This window comes from Cervus canadensis, chromosome 3, assembly GCF_019320065.1.
Source record: "Cervus canadensis isolate Bull #8, Minnesota chromosome 3, ASM1932006v1, whole genome shotgun sequence".
Lineage (NCBI taxonomy): Eukaryota > Metazoa > Chordata > Mammalia > Artiodactyla > Cervidae > Cervus > Cervus canadensis.
In genome coordinates, this window is record NC_057388.1 from 114,545,455 (window position 1) to 114,567,134 (window position 21,680).

The window sequence follows — 21,680 nt, forward strand, 5'->3', positions numbered from 1 at the left end:
CTTAGAGACAGAACTTTTTCCTAGCCATGCAAATAGTTTAAAAAAATTAGAGAACTCAGCCCTGGTGTCCTGCTTGTTGCTCTTGTGATCTTCTGACTGCTGCTGCTAAGTCGTTTCAGTCGTGTCCGACTCTGTGTGACCCCATAGACGGCAGCCCACCGGGCTCCCCCGTCCCTGGGATTCTCCAGGCAAGAACAATGGAGTGGGTTGCCATTTCCTTCCCCAATGCATGAAACTGAAAAGCGAAAGTGAAGTCGCTCAGTTGTGTCTGACTCTTCACGACCCCATGGACTGCAGCCTACCAGGCTCCTCCGTCCATGGGATTTTCCAGGCAAGAGTACTGGAGTGGGGTGCCATTGCCTCCTCCGGATCTTCTGACACCACAGTGCAAATGTGCCTACAAGTGTGTGGGAGTAAACACGGCCATGTGTTTGTTGTTGGAAGTGGAATGAGGAGGCTGGAGTACTAGTAAAAGGGCCAAGCACCCAGGAGTTAGAAACAGTTATAAAAGCTCTGCAACAGTAAAAAGGCTGGACATGCACAAGAAAAATTATTTAAAATACTTTGAACTCTTAACATAAGTGGTAAGTGAAAATCTTTCCTGGAAGCCCTTCTTGAGTGCTCCACGTAAACTGACTTTTGTCACATTCTTTGGCAATATTGACACATATTTTAATATAATCACAGAATTACCAGAGCTGTCTGTATGACAGCTCTGCTGTTGCTCACTTAAGTCCCCAGAATGAAAAGCAGGTTGCCAAGGCCACCTTACTCCTGCCTCTCCTTTGTAAGGTAACCAAATGCAAACCTTTTTTTTAAATACTTGGCACCAAAAGGAAAAAGAGGTAAGGAGAAGGCTGCCTACCCTTCTGAGTTGAGACTAAGTGGGGCCACTGAATTTCAATGCATAGAGCCTGTGCTGCCTTTCTTTAGATGTTCATTTTTCTAAATAAAGCAAAACATGTTAATAACTTCTAGAATATCAGCATAATGCAGCCTGTATTGTAAAACCATATCCTTAAACCATATCCATATGTTTTTCCCCCAGCCTATTATAAAATGGGCTATACATCCACATTACAAGTGGTACAGTTTGCTCCTCTGGTAGCTAGAGAACACACACCATCAGATGTAGACAAAATCATAGTATCACACTATCTCAATCAATTCCAGTGTTTCCAACTCTGAGACCACTAAAATATCTCCACCATCTCTATAGCATGTTTTGCCCTCAAGATTCACTGCATTTATTATTAAAAAATAGCTTATGGGCTTATGGGCTTCCCAGGTGGTGCAGTGGTAAAGAATACACCTGCCAAGCAGGAGATGGCAGGTTCGATCCCTGGGTGAGGAAAGTCCCTGGAGAAGGAAATGGCTACCCACTCCAATATCTTGCCTGGGAAAGCCCATGGACAGAGGAGCCTGAGGAGCCTGGCGAGCTGCAGTCCATGGGGTTGCAAAAGAGTTAGACACAACTTAGCAACAAGCAGCACATGCATGATTTATGAAATTTAGAATACAGCAGAATCAAAATGAATTACTTCAAGTAACTTTTAGACCAGTACCCTCCTAGTGAGATATGTTCCAAGAATAGGAGCAACCACAAATTTTGCACTTAGGTTTACTGTTGGTAGTGATTTTGGTGTTGTAATTCTGGTATTATTTTACATGTCATGTAGAGTCAAGCAAATAAGTAAATATTAGTGTTGTTCAGAACCAAAATTCTCACCATGGGAGAAGGAAAATACAAATATGAAGCAGGGAAGGGTGAGGAAGACTAGTGTTAAATTTGAAATCAAAGTAACAGAGTGAATTCATGATTTATTTTTTAATTAATTTTTTTAATTGGAGGATAATTACTTTACAATATTGTGATGGTTTTTGCCATACATCAACATGAATTTATAAAAAATGCATTGCCTGGCTCTGTTCCCTGAAAGGGCCAAGGAGCAATTAACACCCCAGCAGCAACCCAGATCTTGATTTCCAAATACCATTCCTCATGAAGAGAAACCAGGGCTCCTTGGAGAAGTAGCCAGTTCCCAGTCTGGGACAGGAAAAGTATATGACAAACTTAGAACATATGGCAAAAAGCAAGAACACGCCCAAAGACTGATAGGCATAGAGCAAAATGACCCATAAATAAGCTTAAAGGTGCTTCCACTGGCCAAATATGGAACATTCAGAGGAGTGACAACACTTTTGGAAACAATCAATAAGCTAACGCTGATAGTCAAAAATAAGTGGGCAGAGTGGGGGGGAGCCTACTTTCTCAAGTGTCAGTTTCATAAGAGGTCAAAAAAAGATGGAAAAGGGTTGTTCTACAGTTTAAAAAAAAAAAAACCTACAGATGACAACTGAACGCCATGGGTTTGCACTCTGCATTTAAAACAAAGAACACTTTGGAGAAAGCTGACTCAGGTGTCAATGTGTACTATACCTCGGACAACTCTGAACATTCAGTTAGTTCCTGGGGTGTGACAACTGTACAATGACCGTGTAGGAAACGTCCTTACGTTTTAAAAGAGATGCTGCAACAGCAGCAGATAAAGTACGACGCCATTCCTCTCAAAAGAAAAATGCTGATTACATCGAGACGAGGCACAGTAACAACTGCTGAACACAGGAAAGGGCATATGGGTGTTTCACTGCACTATCAGCTTCCTGTAAATTCGAAAAACCTTCAAAATTAAAAGCTAGAAGTTAAAAAAGCGTGCGGCGGGGGAAGGGGGCAGAAATAGCTTACAGACACAATTTGGGGGCTTCAGCAAAGTGCAGCATCCGTCTCTCGAATTTAATCAAACTCAGTGAAAAGCCAGAGCGATGACAGGACAAACAGAAGTCAGCTAAGATGGCAAACTCCTAAACATCTTCCTAGCAATTTAGACGTGAGGGTGACAAGTGATACAAAAGTGCTGGTGAGTGGGTTCTAATTCACCTTTACACATTTTGTCACCAAAAGCCATAAACGGAAGATGAAATGCAAACATGTTTCCCTTCTAAGTTATAAGGGGGCTGAATGACTGGCAGGGGAAAAAAAAATATTTTAAAAGTTAATACAAAAAATAAAAAGTTACCACACTGACATTTTGACAAGTTGGCAGAATGATAAAACTACCCTAGGTGTTTTCTCATCTAAACCTAATAAATATTTGTAATTAGACACATACAATTAGACTAGAGCTCCATACTGTTTTTACATCTCCCAAACAGAGAAAAGCATCATCACCAGTGTGGTGTTTTAACAACAACAAAAAACCATCCCACCAAGATTTTTTTCCTTGAGCTTGTTTTCTAAAAGTAGACACTGAATAAGCCCACACCACTAATTCTATGATCAGTACAGAAAATGCTGCCCTACCTGTGTGGCAATCTTTGTCTTAAATGACTCTCAGAAACATGGTTACATCTCAAATACTACTAGTAGACTGCTGAACTAAACACAGGAGTGGAATTTTTATACAGTCATTCAACATTAAAAAGTATTTTTACTCAAATAGTCAAGTGTTTATTTTAGATGGTGAACTCAGCCACCCCATTTCCCACCACTTCTTTCTAAAATCCCAAACAAAATGCGGCAAAGTTAACAACCATGTGGCAGAATAATCATTCAAACTTTTTAATCTCCCTTTACACATTATATTAACATTTATATTGCAAGGCATTCCATTCACAAATATTACAGTTTGATAAAAAATTTCACACACATACCCCCAAAAGTCTATACCAGATTCAGCCACATTACTAAATCATTAAAATAATAAAAAGTAATGAAAACATTATCGTAATTCCTTTAAAGCAATAAAGGTCCGAGGCACTCTGGGAAAGATGTCTCTTACAAGTGTGACATGTCAGTGGAATCAAATTACCTTCGCATACAGTTTCCAGATACCCGGGAATCAAGTATTCTCCAGTGACAATGACTTTGATCTGTCTTCACTGGATACTCTCCCACCTGGGACTGAACTACTGAAAGAAGCACAGAGGCTGGGCAACGAAGGTCATGTCTAATGAGGTTCCCAACTGTGTAAAGGAGAAGTGTGATTTCAGCACACCCAGGACAGCGCATCCCTACTCCAAGGGAACTGTCCAACCTCCAGAGATGTCCTTCCACCCCACCACCAGCTGTACCAGACGTCAGCACTTCCAGACTCTGCTCCCTGCTGGAGAGGCTTCAGAACTCTCTTCCCCAACTTCCACATTGCAACCTCCAGCCTTCTCTGAGTATCTTTGCAAGGTATGCCCTTGAAGTAGGACAGAGAGGGGAAGGGAGCGTTTTTCCTCCCATAATGACCAAACAGAGGTCTGAAATAGCAACATATTACAAAAACGTCATTCTCTGCAACAGCCAGCTTCCGCTTGGAGCACAGCTGTTTCTGCCATAAACTTGACTTTTAAAAACCTGATAACGTTTGTCCAAAGTGGATTTTGCTACATACATTCACTCACACAGAGCCCACACTGGAGGGTCTCACTGACCGAGTGCTTTCTTATGCACAATTATAAGCGTAAAGAATTAGCAGGGGAAGGAGGGAAGCCAATTTCCAGCTGGGAATTAAATCACTGCAAACGATGGGTCCGTTTATGACAGCACAGAACCCCATCAGGGCAGAATGAGCACAAACCCCAAGTCACATAGTATTTAGTAATTACATACACGGAATTTAAAATATATACGTATATACTTCCACACATACATAATATTAAAAAAAAAAAAATTGGGAGCAACGTATGTTGCAGAAGTCTCAAGGATTCTCCTCTCCAGCACTCACCTGGAAAGCAGCTGGCGGTGCTGGCCCAGCGGTGGCAGTGACAGAAGCAACTAGAAGCAGGTTTAAGTAAAAGTGCTCAAAGGGCAAGGAAGAAAAACAGGGGTGCAGAGATTTGTGGGCGGGGCAGGGACGGTGGGGGGAGTTGAGAAATGCTTCCTTTATTCTTCTTGGCCTTTTCAGACCCAAGACAAGTTCTTGAGGACACGTCAGATGTTGTAGTCCTTCCTTATCGATAGTCAAAACAAAACAAGTAATAAAAAAATTTCCTCTTCCATTCTGTACTCTCAATAAAATGTGGAGTACGGCCAGAAAGTATAAGTGAGATGTGCCGTCTCGGGGGAAATTAAAACTGGGACATGAAGTGAGGCTGCGCGCTATCAAGCCGCCGGGTCAGGATCTCACAGCCCGTGTCCGTGACCAGCAGAGTGTGCTCGAACTGGGCTGATCGCTTCCCATCTCTCGTCACCGCCGTCCAGCCATCCGGCCAGGTTTCATCCTGCCATCCACCTGAAACGAACAAACACCATCTCTTAATTCTACCACTCAGTCCGTTTTCTAAGTACACTCTAGGGAAGTGTACTTGCCGGTGCTCCTCTATCCCTGGGTAGCTCAGAAAACTAATTTTACAACTCATTATTAAGATTCCTGCGCACATCATCTGTTTAAGCTAAAGCCTTTCCAACTTCATTTTGGTCTTCAGTTCAATGAAGCAATAATAATGTCTAAATTTGACAACTTCACGTTTTGTATCCTTCGCAACTACTGAATGAAGACGCTGTTTCCAAAATAAAGGCACTCAGTTTCCTTTTTGTAAACATACGGATTACCACTCATCCCAGGACTACATTAAAGAATTTAGCTCTCTCCTGATATAACTTTGGCATCTGACTAAACCATAGCCAGCGTATATTGTGAAGGAAATAAGGTAACTTTTTATACTTTTATTATAACATTTAATTCCTTGTAACTTTTAAATGGCAGGCACATAAATGGTGAGAATAGATTATATTGTAGGCCACACCCCTGTAACCAGAAAGAGGGCAAAGAGAAAGAAACAGGAGTTTCTTGGCAAGAGAATTTAAAAATTATGATGAGGCAGAATGGGTTAGAAAGGAAATGACAGTGAAAGAAGCTGGGAGACAATGAAGAAAAATGAGAAAAAGAGAAAATGGGCGTGAGATGTAGGGCAGGGAAGACAGCAGTGGAATTACAAGGTTCTACAATTCCAGACACTACTAAACTAGCGTAGAGAGATGTTCCTGTCTCCAAATTAGGTGTTAAAAAATAATAATATTCTTTATTTTGAATACTCTTTACCAAATATTAGATCTTACTGCCTCAGACAAATCCCAGAGTATAAAGTAGTGAGGTAACCTACTTCTGCAACATTAAATCCCAGTTTAAGAAGAAAATATGAGGCAGTTAAAGAAAGTTAACTCATGCTTTGTCAACCATCTAACGATGAATGAATAGATAGTTTTCAATGTAATTAATGATCTTTCCACAAATGGATTGAAGACATTAATACTTCTTTAATTTTACTGTTATCTACTGAAGCAGATTCTTTACTAATGTCAAGTCAAATATATTTGACTACTATTCTGAGGAAATTCCTCTTTGAATTAGACACTTCCCACTATGGAGCTGGGATTTAGCCTAGCTTAGTTACACTGAAGTAGATCTGGTATAATTTGATGATTATCTGAACCAGCTCAACACAGTGTTACTTGCTTACTCCAGGAAACACCACTCTGAAGTAAAGAAGTGAAGTCGCTCAGTCATGTCCAACCTTTGCAACCCCATGGACTGTAGCCTACCAGGTTCCTCCGTCCACGGGATTTTCCAGGCAAGAATACTGGAGTGGGTTGCCATTTCCTTCTCCAGGAAATCCTCCTGACCCAGGAATTGAACCTGGGTCTCCTGAATTGTAGGCAGACGCTTTATCGCCCGAGCCACCAGGGAAGTCAAGTGCCTGTTCATGAAAACAGGTACATAACCAAAATACACTTTCCCCTCCTTGTCCTTGCCTTTCTCTGCCATCACACTTACTTATCTTACAGTTGCTTAAACACGGTCACCGTTCTTCTGGGGAGTGACAAAAACAGTATCTTACATTTGTAGAGCCCTAATTTAAAGGTACTTTGTGTTAATACAAATCATCTCACTTAATTCTTACCACAGCCCTGGGCATTCAGATCAAAGATAAAGGTTTTAACTTCCATTTTACAGAAAAGGGAACAAAGGATCAGGTTAAGATGGCAGCCTCTAAAACAACCTCCAATGCTTCCCTTCAGTGTGGACTGGGTTTAGTGACTCACTTCTAAGGAAGAAAATCTGGTAGAAGTCATGAGGTACCACTCTGAAGACTAGGTTATAAAAAAGACTGGAAGGATCCTGAGGGGACCCCATTAACACAGGGGACAGGACGCAAGAGCTCAACGACTGCCGCCTCACTCTGCATCCCCTAATCCCAACAGGCAGCTGGTGAAGGAGGCCCCGGTTATTACTCCGACAGCCTCAGTGAGGGCTCGAGTCAAGACCCCGATCATGGCTGTCATGCGCCTGCCACAGCGGCCGACAACAGCAGGGACATAAAACTGCCAGGGCGAAGCATGTCTGGGCTGGGCTTTCTCCACAGCAGCTGTGTGATGACGGCACCTGCTGACCAAAGTCCAGACCCCGAAGAGGCAGAACAGCGCATGCATGACTTTATAGAGTCCCACAAATTCTGCTACATAACTAGCTAAGTGACTCTGGGCAAGTTATTAAACACTTAACCTCTTCAAAAATCAGTTTGTTCTCATGGATAATGGGGACAGCACCTACCTCATAAGTTGTGGAGAATTAAATAACTGTGTCTGCCTCAAAAAAAAAAAAAAAATGGCTCTAATTTCCTTTTCGCCCCTCCTTCTCACCCACACCAAGACATGCAGCAATTTCCACACTGCTTTGATTGATGGAGGCAACCAATTATTACAATACACCCTTTGACAGAAGCTTTATGAAAAGGGACCAGGATTCAAGTACTTCAGCATCTACTAACAGCAGACGAATCACCATGGAGAAAGTACTGCTTTTTTGCCAACAGTTACAATTTTCAGTTCTCTACATGATACTGAATCAAGTTCAAGAGGGGACAGGGAGTGGAAACAAAGCAATACCGAGCAGCCTACTAATCTGATCATGAGTAACCAAACATAAATAAAAATTCAATTATAGACTGTTACAGCATCCATTTTTCCTCACCTTCACAAATCATTGGCTCAATTGTAAATACATGGCCAGCCTTCATCACTCCAACTGCTTTATTTTCTGAAATTAAAGAAAAAAAAAATCTCAGAACACAGCAAAAAACCTACAGCATATTGTTAAACACTTCCCTGGAAAAAGTACACAACTTACATTCCCATGAGGGATTCTTATATTAACGAATTTCTCCTCTCCTGACTCCCCTTTCTTAAAGTAGATCATTCAGCAAACAGGGGTGCTCTGAAAACCACCTACTCTGTGGCAGATATTGTCCTAGGCATACTTCATTTTGCTTATGTTTTCTCTAGGAAAATACAGAGATGCCCTAGACTGGATTTCAGATGTGGCTAGTACTTCTATGAAAGCGGAAGTACCTCCATTTATGTTATAGCAGGATTAGAAAAGCAATGTAACCAACAAAGTTCCACACTTATCCAAGTATGACAGTATAAAGGAGAACAAGATATTTCAGACTATGCCAGAAGCTGCAAATCTCCTGGTTGGGACAGGAGTGGGTGTGGATGTGGGGGTGGAGGTAGGGGCACAGCCCACGGAAACAACTGTACCATTTTTTAAAGTTTTGTAAAAAATGGTCTTATCTTGGGAAGGGAAAAAAAAAACCCTGCACACTAACCTACTTTTTTTTAATGCTGGCAGGATTATTCCTTTTTTTACTGGAAACAAAATTCCCATTTCTCCCTCCTACTTTGTCCAAGTTTGCCAATACATATTCTTCAGGATCATCATGAGAAACTCAACTGTTAGTGTCCAGACTTGCCATCTCCCCAAATAGGCCAAACATTTGAAAGAGGTACAGGTCTTTTTAGACAATCTCAAAAATGGAGAACAAGTTAACTTTCAGAATAAAAATCAAGAGCTGCTAAGAGCATCAGTAAACGGCTGGCTGCACTTTGTCTGCCTGACCACCAGGTGGCGAGAGCATCGGCTTTCAGGCTTTCTCGATAAGATTGCTGAGCTTGCAGATGGTGACCAACGTGTCCACTGGGTCTATTCAACAGGCTGATTCTATTCAACAGCTCTGCCTAGGTTTGTTCTACCTTCACCCTCACGTTTACATCCCTGCACACCTTTCCTTGTGAACAGCAATCATGCCGCTTTCCACTATCTTAGGTGTTGCCAAAATAAACAACCTACAGATTCCAAAGCAGGAGTTTCTAAATTATTATAAAAAGCTGAGGGGCAAAAAACAATTTTGACTTTTTATCTCTAATTTCATGAACTTTCCCTCCAAATGACATGCAATTTATTGCATATATAGATTTGGTCATATGCCCTTGGGGATATCAAAATAGTCAGTGCAGTATCACAGAAATAAAAATGGATAAAAGAATCGAGAAGTGTACTGGCTGATACAGCCAGCACCTGGGTGCATGAGGCTAAACACTTGGAAAGTGGCAAGTCAGAATGTACATGTAAAACATATGCTGATTTCAAAGACAAAAAAAGCATGCACTATATCTCAATGATTGTTTTACACTGACTAAATGTTGAAATGCTAATATTTTTAATGTAATAGATTTAAAATATAAAATTAACTCTATTTGTTTCTTACTTTTGAATAGGACAACTAGAAGTTTTAGTATTACATGGATGTGAAAAAGAAAATGAAGTCGCTCAGTTGTGTCCAACTCTTTGCAACCCCCTGGACTGTAACCTACCAGGCTCCTCCATCCACACTGAAGGCAGACGCTTTCCCGTCCCAGCTACCAGAGAAGTCCTTGGTGTTACCTATGTGCCCCATGTATAATTCCACTGGACGGCGCTGATGAAGAGAAGCCAAGTTCTCCTGTTTCCGCCACTGATTCACTCTTCAGGAAGTTACAGTTCCCAGCTCACTCTGACTCATGGTTTCAGTTTCTCAACACAGCTCACTCAACAAACACATCATCTGAGTGTCTACACTACAGCAGATAATACTGCTGAGGACTTCTACAAAAACGTGCACCTGCTCTACCGTCTGCCTCACAGAACTACCGTGATACATATTCTCAGGTAGGGCAGAACCACCTTCACTTCCAAACCACAATGATAAGGAAGCACATAAGCACTCATCTTAACAAAGACCTCTTTTATACAGGACGTGCAGGTAAGGGACACAACAAGTTCCTGGTTTCACACTCAGTTGCTTAGGAATACGGAGTTACAAGTTAAAGAAGGGATCATTTACATTCAAAAGCCTCTGCTGTACAAAGACTCCAGTAGCTTCCTTTAATGTTTCCCTAAAGAGACCACAACATGTTTTATTTTAACCCTATTAACACTTGACTTTTCATAAATACAGCAAAGTGGATGAAATGAAGTATACATGGGTCCTTGTTTCTTTTTTCAGAATTGTTTATTTCTAATTAAGCAGCTTAACATGAAACTCAAGAGGCACATCTTGTCTATCAGTGGAGCCATACTGTGCTGACACTATCATCACTGACCTGTATCTCCTTCTCCCATAAATTTTATTTCCTTTAAAAAATCTTTCTTCATGACATATACCCACTACATATAAAACAGATTACTAGTAAGAATCTACTGCCCAGCATAGGGAACTCTACTCAACACCCTGCAATGACCTACATGGGGAAAGAATCTTAAAAATGAGTGGATATATGTATAACTGATTCACTTTACTGTGTTCTTGGTGGCTCAATGGTAAAGAATCTGCCTGCCTAGCAGGAGATGCCAGTTTGATCCCTGGGTCAGGAAGATCCCCTGGAGATGGAGATGGCAACCCACTCCAGTATTCTTGCCTGGGAAATCCCATGGACAGAGGAGCCTGGCGGGCTACAGTCCACGGGGTCGCAGAAGAGTCAGACACGACTGAGCAACTAAACAACAACATTAACTGAGCCGCTCTGCTGCACACCGGAAACTAGCACAACACTCTGATCTACTATGTTCCAACAAAATTCAAATAAGCAAGTAAAGCCTCTCTTCATACAGGCCATACCTAAACCTGAGTCTGTTACTCTGCAAGTAAGGGTGCTTTTTTCATTCTCTCCCTTGCCCACGTTTTTTCCACACGCAAAACACAGGCATGCACACGTGTGGCACACAGCACTGGCATCAGAATAGCTACTTCCACTGTTAAAGGGAACGCACAATAGGTGACCACAGGGCTTAGCAGGAAGGAACAAAGTCGGCTACTTATTATCTATTGCTAGCTTTTACTTTGCGCACAATTCCAGCTGAAATAAAAAGGACCCTGTGGTCTGCTAATAAACCCTTACTGATTTATGTCAAATGCTATGCTTAAGTGACTTCTCTAGCTTCTCCTGTTCAGAGGTTTCTCACTCGTTTCCCTTTCTCGTCACAACTATTGATGTCTTGGATTTTACCACCTCACACCTGGATTTACGGAAACAACTGTGCATTAGGCTGACAAGCCTGGCTAGCTCACACTTGTAATACATCCCATGCACCACTGCTAAATTTATCTTCTCAAAACAGCAACTTCACCTTGCCATTCTTCTGCCAAAAAATGTTCTGCAATTCCTTAAAAATGAAGTCAGACATCTTCCATCTGGCACTGCCCATTTCTGGCTCACACGTAACCCTTAGCCCAAACTTATCCTGTCTCTGTTCAGTCTGTCTCAACCTGAAGCACCTATTCATGCTTCCCCACCATGTGGAATGCTCTTCCGCATCTTCTCCAGCAAACCAAAATCTCATTCTTTATTTCTCCAAGACTCAGCGCCAAACTGCTTACATCCTTACTAGGCAGCAAGGCAAAGACTGATTCTCGAAAGGCAGACAGAACCCAGGTACCAATCCTACCCCTGACATTTATTCACTAGTTTGTGTGGACTTAAGTAAATCAGTTCCCTAAGCACAGACTCCGCTTTTTAAAAAGAGAGCTAAGAAATTATTCATAGACTTGGGATGCACAAACGAGATAACATAAATCATCACCATCATCAGCATCGTCATTCTAAAAGTTAACTTTAAGTGCTTTCCAAGCAAGATCTCACTTAATTCTAGTAACAGGTTCTAGAGTAGGTACCATTCCCTGATATTGTATATATGAGCAAACCTAAGCCCAAGAAGGTATATGAAAGTCTCTACATAGCAGTGGCTCCTCTATATTTATTAAATTCCTTCTTATGTTACCTAATGTGGACAGCTTTCATTTCCAGTACTAAATAACAAACTTACTCCCATGTGTCTTATCTCTTCAAGAGAAAAGGTTCTGTAAGACTAATCATCCAACACGTCCTTGTTAATCTATCAGACAGCACTCAATTTGAGGAAAGGATACTTTGTCTATTCTCCTCTATTTATACCAACAAAGAACGCAATATCTGACATGTATTAAGAACTCAAATCAAACTTAGCGGAATCAATTTCATCTAAGGAGTCAGAATACATGTGGCAGGGAGTGTTGGCTGTTCACCAAAATTACTATTTTCCTTTTCTTCCAGGGTACTCAGCTAGATCACATTTCCCTACCTCCCTTGCAGTTAGTGTAGCCATACGACTGAATTCCTGCCAATGAAAAGTAAATGCAAGTGATTTGTGCCAAGTCCATGTTGGCCCACTAAAACTTCCCAAGCGTACCCTTCCATGCTTCTCCCCTCCTCCCCAATATCTGTAAGATCAGAAAGGGAACCCCCAAAGTGACCCTGAAAGCTATGCGCTGAAAGTGACAAGAGCCTGCATCAAAGAATAACTGTTCCATCCACCCCCAACTGTGACCAAACACACAGGCTTTGGACTATTGAGAGCAAGCTATGTGCAGAGTATACACATTTTGCGGAGCTATTTATAACAGCTAACAGATTATTCTAATAGATGCAAAACAGTGGGTCCTGTTACATGTTTGGGAAAAAAGATCTGCTAAATAAACAGCTAGCCAAGACAAACTCTTTGGACAGTACTTACTGGCGTAGTGGGGTACATTGGGGGCTGTATGAAAAAGCTTGTGGATTCCATGCCCACAGTAACTTCGAACAACTGAAAATCCATTGGCTTGTGCGTGCTTCTGAATAATGTTTCCCAATTCTCTGTATCGAACACCAGGCTTTACTGAAAGGAAAAGAGAAGACTGGTGGCAAACAGAAAGAATAACTGATAATTACTAAGCAATCACTGTCTATGCCAGGAACCATTCTGGTTTTACACGCCTACACGTAAGACTTTCAAGATGAGGAAACCGAAGCTCAGAGAGGCGAGACTGCCGGGAAACGGTGAAGCTGAGAGTCAAGCCGGCAGCACCTGGTTCCTCCTCTGCTGCAGAAGAGGAGGGTCTGTGCAGAGTCAGCGGCTGGGAGAGGCACCACTGCTCTCTGAACAAAGAGACTGGAAAACACACTTCTCTTCCTCACCTTCTCTAAGGTCAGTGGGCTTTCCATTAAAGCGAGCAGGAGAGATAAGAGAATAAAGAGCATCAGGAGAAAAAGGAACATTCATCAAGGAAACTGACTTCTCTTTAGTTTCAGTCTGGTCAACTTTTCAAAGAATTGCTTCCCCTGGGCATCTTTATCCCCATGTAAGTGGTTCTCAAATTGTTCATTTGCCTCTCAATAAAATCTTGGGAGTAGGATGTAGAAAGGTACTTCTCACTATATACTTCCTGCCCTGTTTACTTTTTATGACTTTCACCATTGTTTAAATAAAAACCAGAAGAATGGTTCTTATTGTTGCTACGACTCTCCTAGCACTGGGACCCCAGGATTTGGGCTCTGCTGGACTCATGGGGGGTCCAGCCACAGTACTGGGGGTCCCCCCTCCCTACAGTCTCCTTCTCTGCCGGTTCATTTCCAACCTGAGGTTCAGACACACCATATCCCCTCCAGCCAATCACATTTCTGGGCAAATGGCTTAAGGAATCATTTTCATAACATTTACTAGCTCTTAACCATATGGACCAGCTTGATTGTTTTTTTATTGGGAGGTGAGGCAGGGGAGATTAACAATTTCTGAGGAACATACTGACTTGCATAATGATTTTCTTCCATTCCCACCCAAGCCTTCTGACCAGCCCCAGTCAGCAGGGAGGAAAGCAAAATTTTAACCCATGCTGCACATACAATAAAGGAAACACCTGTACAACAATAATGATGCAGTGTGAGAATGGAGACTTCTCCCTAATTCTCAAGCCAGAGGCCATTCTGGTCCCAGGGGTGTACTTCATAGAATCTGGAGACGTTTTTGTGACTGTTACAACCTGGAGAGGTAGTGCAACCGGCCTCCAGCGAGGAGAGACCAGGCATGCTGCTGAGCCTCCTGTGATACACAGGACAGGTCCCCACGACGGCGTATCAGCAGACTCAGAGCGCCACGGACGTGCAGGCTGAGGAGCCCTATTCTGGAAAGCTAACTTCACAGCTGGTTCAACTCTCCAGAGCTCTGAACCAGGGTGGGCAGTCAAATCATCAGAAAACAACAGGCAGGAATGATCCATACACAGCAGTTAACAGCACTTCCCAGAGATTAGCCAACTTCTACTCTTGGCTGTCTATTGTTCTAAAGATTTTGGTTCCTTGGCAAGTTTCATTCCTGTGACTTTGTAAAACAACATTCCAGCTATCTGGTTATTTCGATCAACTCATAGAAAAGCAAAAGGGATATAAATATTGAACACAGAAACTCTAAAAATTATTTAAACCTAAAGCTTCCAAAATAAGATACTAAATATTAAAGTTCTCATCTCACAATACCACCGTGAATATCAAAGTTTTCAAGTATAATCAACAGTGAATGAAAAGGAAAGGAAAATCTCACATGCTGATATATAAAAATAATCACATGCTTTCATTTTTCATTCCTCCGACTTTATTAAATTAGTGAAAATTACATCATCTCCTCTGTTTGCCTAAGAACCCTGTCCTGTCCTATATAGTGCAGACGATACATCAGATCTATTTAATAGTGGGGGCAGGGCTGGATAATACATTGACCAATAATGCTGAAATGCTATGGATTTCAACTGAAGAGTTGTTTGCCCTCAAACTGTCCTTCTAATAGTCTGTTTACATTTGCAACAAGCCTTTCTTTCTCTTTTCTCACAAGATAGTGCATAAATTTTTAAAAACCATGGATGAACTGTTTGTATGAACAAAGACAGACACAGTCTGAGAAAAATCCCACAGAAATACACCTCACCAAAGACATTATTCACTATAATAGCAAGACATCTGGAAAACACCAAAATCCAGTAGGGGAATAGTTGTAGACATTTTTATACTGTGGAATAAAATATAAAGCAATTTAAAGAATGGGTAGATCTATGCATGCAGATATGTACATATTCTAATATGGAAAGATCTCTAAGATATTATTAGTTGAAAAAGTACTAAATTACAGAATACTACAAATATTATGATTCCATTTAACCTAACTCAACACATACATACAATTATGTGTAATAATGTACTGTGGATAAAAAAACCTAAATGTTAAAAGTGGACACCTCTGGAAAAGAGAGATTAAAAAAAAAAAGGAGAGACAAGTATAAAGGAAAATCACTCATATTTTTCTCTCATAATCTGATGCAGTCTTACAGTTTTTTATAATAAGAGAACAGAACACTTATGAAAGAATTAAAAAGTAGGAGAAAAGTTACAGTCTGGAACTATCCACACATTCTTCCCCATTTATCAGCCAATGAAAAGGAAGATAAATCATAGACAAGACAAAGCAATAATCCAGTCCATCTTCATCAAGGGATTCTCAAGTCACCTTTAAACCTACTGCTGCCAGACCCAAAGCTAAGGCGGGTAGGGCAGAAGCACAGCTGGAAGGGACAAGGCATGCATGGTGCAATGACAGGTCACTCAAGGCCCACGCTACCCAGCAGCTTCAGCGGGTGCCCAGCACTGAGCCTCACCTGCGTCAATGGCTTGCATCAGGCACTCATACGTGGTCTGAACCAGTTTCCGAGCTCCCTCATCCACGTCTCCAACAAAAAATGTCTCATTCAGGTCCCCATGATAACCATTCCGATAAAGAGTGATGTCCACTGCAAAAGAATGTGCAAACATAAAGACCACATTCATTTTTATCTCAAAATTCAAGTTTTGCCGACATGACAGAATCAAGCAGGTTAATGAAGAAGATAACTTCTAAGCAACACCAATGAATACATAACACCCAATAGATATTTCTTGTCTATAATACACCTAAACTCACTGTAGAGGACACGTCCATGGTCACGCAGCACAAGCCCGATGGTGGGCTTCAATGCTCTTAGAGAAGCGATTAGCTCGTTTATGGCAAAAGAATAATCTATCCCCCAGGATACATTCCAGCAAGATCAATAACCCAAGTTAATAACATTAAACGAAGGACTCTGCCACACTGTGACATTAAACAGAAAATACTGCTTTCTCTCATTATCTTTAACAAGTTTTTCCTCATCCTATTCAATCAATAAACAGAAACATTTATACTGTTCTACAATTATTTTTCAAAAACTCATTTGCCTCACTTATTTGTGACTATTCATACTTCTCTGTCTTCATATTTAAAAATATAGGTTACCACTACACCGCTAAGCTACGCTAAAATAAATGTATCTTTGAGAGGACACTGAATTAGTATTTTTAAACCACAAATCTTCAATCAAGTTATAATATCACAGTACAGGTGTCCTGGCTCTAGCACAACACACACATTCCTGAAAAACCTCATATAATATGCATGCATGCAAAAAAAGAGCTTATATGTAAATTAGCATTGGGCAGACCTCTCAAAATCTAGGGAGTTTTATAAACTGATACTCCAACTGCAGCAAAAACAATTCAGATAAAAACTGTCAGTCAAGTCTCCACTACCATTCACAGCCAGCATCACAGCTGGTCCATTCTCTGTAGCCTTTAACACTTGGGCTCATGCTCCCTTGTTTGATACATAGATTCTTGAAAGTATCTTAAAGAAACCAAGTTCATCAATATTAAAAATATCATCGAGGGGAGCCTAACTCATCAGTTTATTTTTTAATTACAGACGGAACTGTCTTGGCAGCTTCTTTCTCTGCACTCGCAGTTTCCCAAAATAGCTTAACACAGTGGTGCCTAAAGCCACTTTCTGAACTTCTTAATTCTTAACATCAAGGACAGTACTTCTGCAGGATTTTGAGCCTTTTTTCTTAAGGTCTTCACATATTACTAATAAATTCTCTTTATCTGTAATAGTGGACTAAAAGGAGTAAGAAAAACAATCCCACTTGAATCAATTATTAGTTCCACATTTCATTGACAACCTCCATTTACCAGTCACATATTAAAATTCTGCATTAAAGAACTTGTAACAAACACATTATATTAGAAGTATCTTAAAAGCACTTAACTGAAAACCACAAAATAGGTTTCCAGAGATTTTAAATTTAAGTTTTAAATATGAAAAAAAGTAAGTTAAAGACAAGTGAACAAAATGCAAGTCTCTATCAGACTCCCAAAATCTTGTTTCTTTGCTCACAGCAACAAAAGTCACACATTTCTTACCATTAACAATATCACCTTCTTGCAAGGGCCGTCTGTCTGGAATTCCATGGCAAATCACTTCATTCACTGAAGTACAACAAGACTTGGGGAAATTATAATAATTCAGAGGTGAAGGATAGCAATTTCTTGCAATGCATGCCTATAATAAATTAAAAATAGGGTAATTTGGAATGTGCAAAAGAAAAAGCTAGTATGCATGCAATTAATCAGATTTTAAAATTTGAAAAATGTGGAAAAATTTGTTGTACAGATGTTCCTAATGAAAAACCTATTTAATATTTTATTTTAGAAACAATAGTAGATACTACCTTTAATATCAAACAGTAGGGCTTCTAACAGTCAGCAAACCAGTTTACTGATAATTGCAAAAGCAATTCACGCATGACAAAGATTTACAAACATATACAAATGTCATTATATGAAGATTTATTTTAGAATTACTGACTCCTTATGAAAAATACATTAAAGTAAATATTAATGTGCACAGTTAATTTTAACTTCTTATATAAATGCCTCTATCCCTATGAACAAAAAAATGAGTACTAGTAATAATTAAGAATCTGCCACTCTGCCTGCAACGTGGGAGACCAGGGTTCAATTCCTGGTTCAGGAAGATCCCATGGAAAGGGGAATAGCTACCCACTCCAGGATTCTTGCCTGGAAAATTCCATGGATGGCGAATTCCATGTGTACTAGAACTCCTGGTGTACTGCAGCCCAGGGGGTCACAAAGAGTCAGACCTGACAGAGCAACTAATGCTTCCACTTTCAAAGCATCTCCAGAGACATTCATACAGAACAACATTCATGCGGGAACAACAAAGCAATCACTAAGAAAACGATCTAGTTCTCCATAAACAAGCCTTATGTTACTTGGATGTTTTGATCCAATGGTAGTCACGGCATACATAATTCTCTTTCCATATTGCCGCAGTCTTCAGACTAGTAATTTTTAAACAGCTGCCTAAAATACAGTTTGTGAAATGCACTATAATTTTATTGGTAATTCTACTATTACTGAAAATTTAGTTTTTTCAACTATAAATATTATAACCAATAACTACATGCCTATCATTTTTCCTTTAACAATCTGCTTCTATAATTCTCACAGCAGTACACACAGTAGTTAAGAACACACAGAAGCAGACTGCATTGGCTAAAAATGCCAGCTCCAGTACTTTCAAGTTGAATAACCATGGGCAACTGAACCTGTCTCTGCCTCAGTTTCCTAATCTGTAAAATAGAGATGACAGTAGTGCCTACATCAGAGTTGTTGGGAGATGAGATGAGTTGGTAAAAGAAGCACATAACAGTACCTGGCCTATAGGAGGCATTCAAACTGCTACTGGTGCATAACCATATACAACCCTGGGCCATGGCCGGTGGGGGGCGGGGGCAGTGAGTGGGCACAATGAGCCCCTCCCTGCCTAGTCCAAAATCCACATAAAACTTGACTGCCCCCCAAATTTTACTAATACACTACGGCTGATCTTACCAAAAACAGAAACTAACACATACTTTGTATGTTATATGTATTATACACTGCATTCTTACAATAAAGTAAGCTAGTGAAAATATTATTTTAAAAATCATAAGAGAAAATATATTTACAGTACATATATATATTTACTGAAAAAAATTCACATATAAGGCCCATGCAGCTCAAATCCATGTTGTTCAAGGGTCAACTATATTTTATAATATACTGAATATCCCAAAATTAGGATTTATAATTTCAAATAAAAAAAATGTTATAGACATTTTTATAGCTCAAGACACATTGTCAAATATCTTTCCAAAAGGATAGTCCCGATTTAAATCCCATCAGCATGTAAAAGAGTACCAGTTTCACCATCTTCACAGAGGTAATGGACATAAATATCTTTAAAATACTTCCTAATTTAGAAGGTTTTATGACTTGCATTTGTTTGATTACGAGAGCAGGGTTAATTAGCCTCCCACATGATTTAGTAACTAGTTACTGCTCTTCTGTTATGAACAACCTAACCATATCACGTGTGCACTCATCTACTACAGGGCTTCAAGGTCTCTCCTTGGTGAATAAGCAATCTTTCTTTTAAAAAGTATACTGGGACCTCCCTGGTGGTTTAGTGGTTAGGAATCTACCTGCCAAAGCAGGGGACAAGAGTTCGATCACTGTTCCGGGAGGATCCCACACGCCATGAGACGAGTGAACCGGGGTACCACCACCACTGAGCCCGCACGCCTCGAGTCTGAGCTCCACAAGGGAGGCCACCGCGGCGGGGAGCCCGTGCGCTGCGGCAGAGTAGCCTCCCGCTCGCCAGGGCCAGAGCAAGCCTGTGCTCAGCACCCACGACCCAGCACAGTCAAAGAAACTAAATAAAAAAAATTTTTTTTTTAATATCCCTATACTATATTTACTACAAACATGTGTCTGGTCTCTTTGTAGCCTTGTTATTGTAAATAGACAAAAAATGGGAACATTTTTTACCACTAGTTTCAGAAGTTATATTCTTTTTGACTTCAGAATATTTGACACACGCAGTAGCATGATTTACCTAAAAGCACTAACAAAATTAATCATCTTGTAAAAGCTAAACTAAAATGTTATGAAATGTGAGGTTTCGGAAACAAGGTACTTCGGGCTTACCTCAGACCCCAATATCAGATACTTACAGGTGGGATAATGTCTGTTGAATACTTTTTATATTTGAAACAAAGTGAAAAATTTGCTTTCAAATAAGTTTTTAGCCAAGTGTAGATATTCAGAACTTAGGTTTACTTTATTTACAAGTCTGAGACATCTAACAGTATAAAAAAAATTCTTAAAGCATAAAAGTAAACTTCTTACTAAGTGTACAGCATGATCTATTTCTTCAGTAGTTACACCTGGTTTAATCATCCCAGCGGCAATGTCCAATACTTCTCTAGCAAGCTGTAGAAGAGAAACACTTCATACATTCGAGAAGAAATGAAGTAGCATTAGAAATCTGTACCCTCTGTACTAACTTAGATTTTATGGGATACTGACAAAATGAATCTCACCTTGAAAATTATAATCCTGAATTTTTATTTTATAACTATTTACATGTATTTCTAATATATTTCTAATACCCATTAATAAACTTGTATGTATGTCTGTGTAAACATATAAATAAAATTGGTCTAGCTAGCAAATAGTTTAATTAGTACATTTGACTGATTTCTACATGAAAATGTACATCTTAAGTAATCTAAACAATAATCAAGTGATGAAGTTTGAGGCTTCTCACAATTCTACAATGGAGAAGGAAAGAGAGGGAAATAAAACAATAAGATAAATGATTTTCATCAAAGAACCACAGCAAATAACTATTACATAAAGAATGGATGGAGAACAGGGTTACTGCATAGTACAGGAAACTATATTAAATATCCTGGAATAAACATAAAGGAAAAGAACGTATACATAACTGAATCACTTAGATTGTACAGCAGAAATTAATACTTATAACACTGTAAATCAACTATACCTTAATAAAAAATTTTTTTCAAAAAAAAAATATATGTATGGCCAGTCACAGTCTTACTGTGTAACATTTGCCATCTTTGTACATGAGCAAATCATTGACTTCATGTGTTGGAACTACTTAAACAAGTCCTATACTGGGAGGAGAGGAAAACTCTTACCCTACATACGAGCCGCATCCCTTCTATATCTTCAGATGAGAGTAACTTAATTTGAGAAGTACCTTTAAGAGCTTGCTCAGATTCAGACATTCCTGGAAAAGAAAATCACTAAGTAAAACCAAAATGAACAAAAAGATGTAGTATATAAAAACATAATTACTCCCCAATGATAAAATAATAGTCAAGTCTATTTCACACAATGGTATGTCATAATATGGGAGGGTGCAGGTCAGGGTTTCTGAAAAAATACTTTCAACATGAAATTTGCTAAACAAACTGAAGGAAGAATTCTAAAGAACAAATTTTCAGATTTATTAGAAATCAGTCAAGATGGCATATTTATTATTTGACAGGCAGTGTGTTAATAAGGTCAATAAATGATTTACATTTGAATAGCACCATATCATTAATATATATGTTTTCATGACCATATCCTTATGTAGCAAGCATATATCAACAACTGATGAATTAATTACACTCATTTATTTTTTAAAACTGGAACCTAAGTCAGTGTTTTTCAAACTGCAACTTGCGATCACTTAGTGGCTGTTAGA

At 39.8% G+C, this 21,680-nt stretch overlaps 1 protein-coding gene across 1 annotated transcript; it reads right to left on the bottom strand.

Annotated features, from left to right (window-relative positions):
- Positions 1 to 1,820: 1,820 nt before the first annotated feature.
- Positions 1,821 to 21,267, bottom strand: LOC122438897 (methionine aminopeptidase 1-like). Its single transcript, XM_043464226.1, has 7 exons — positions 21,127 to 21,267; positions 20,309 to 20,392; positions 17,477 to 17,615; positions 15,862 to 15,993; positions 12,915 to 13,058; positions 8,019 to 8,084; positions 1,821 to 5,279 (listed from the first exon to the last, which is right to left on the bottom strand). The coding sequence occupies exons 1-7, from the start codon at positions 21,214 to 21,216 to the stop codon at positions 5,116 to 5,118; spliced, it is 819 nt and encodes a 272-aa protein (XP_043320161.1). The 5' UTR covers positions 21,217 to 21,267; the 3' UTR covers positions 1,821 to 5,115.
- Between the last annotated feature and the right edge of the window lie 413 nt (positions 21,268 to 21,680).

Bases quoted from the DNA above. Each gene is read 5' to 3' on its own strand.
- LOC122438897 (XM_043464226.1), bottom strand. From the start codon at position 21,216: ATGTCTGAATCTGAGCAAGCTCTTAAAGGTACTTCTCAAATTAAGTTA. The intron at 15,994-17,476 runs GTAAGAAATGTG...ATTCTTTTGCAG, and splicing joins AGAAGGTGATATTGTTAATG to TGGACATCACTCTTTATCGG. The intron at 5,280-8,018 runs GTGAGGAAAAAT...TGTTCGTTTCAG, and splicing joins TGAGCCAATGATTTGTGAAG to GTGGATGGCAGGATGAAACC.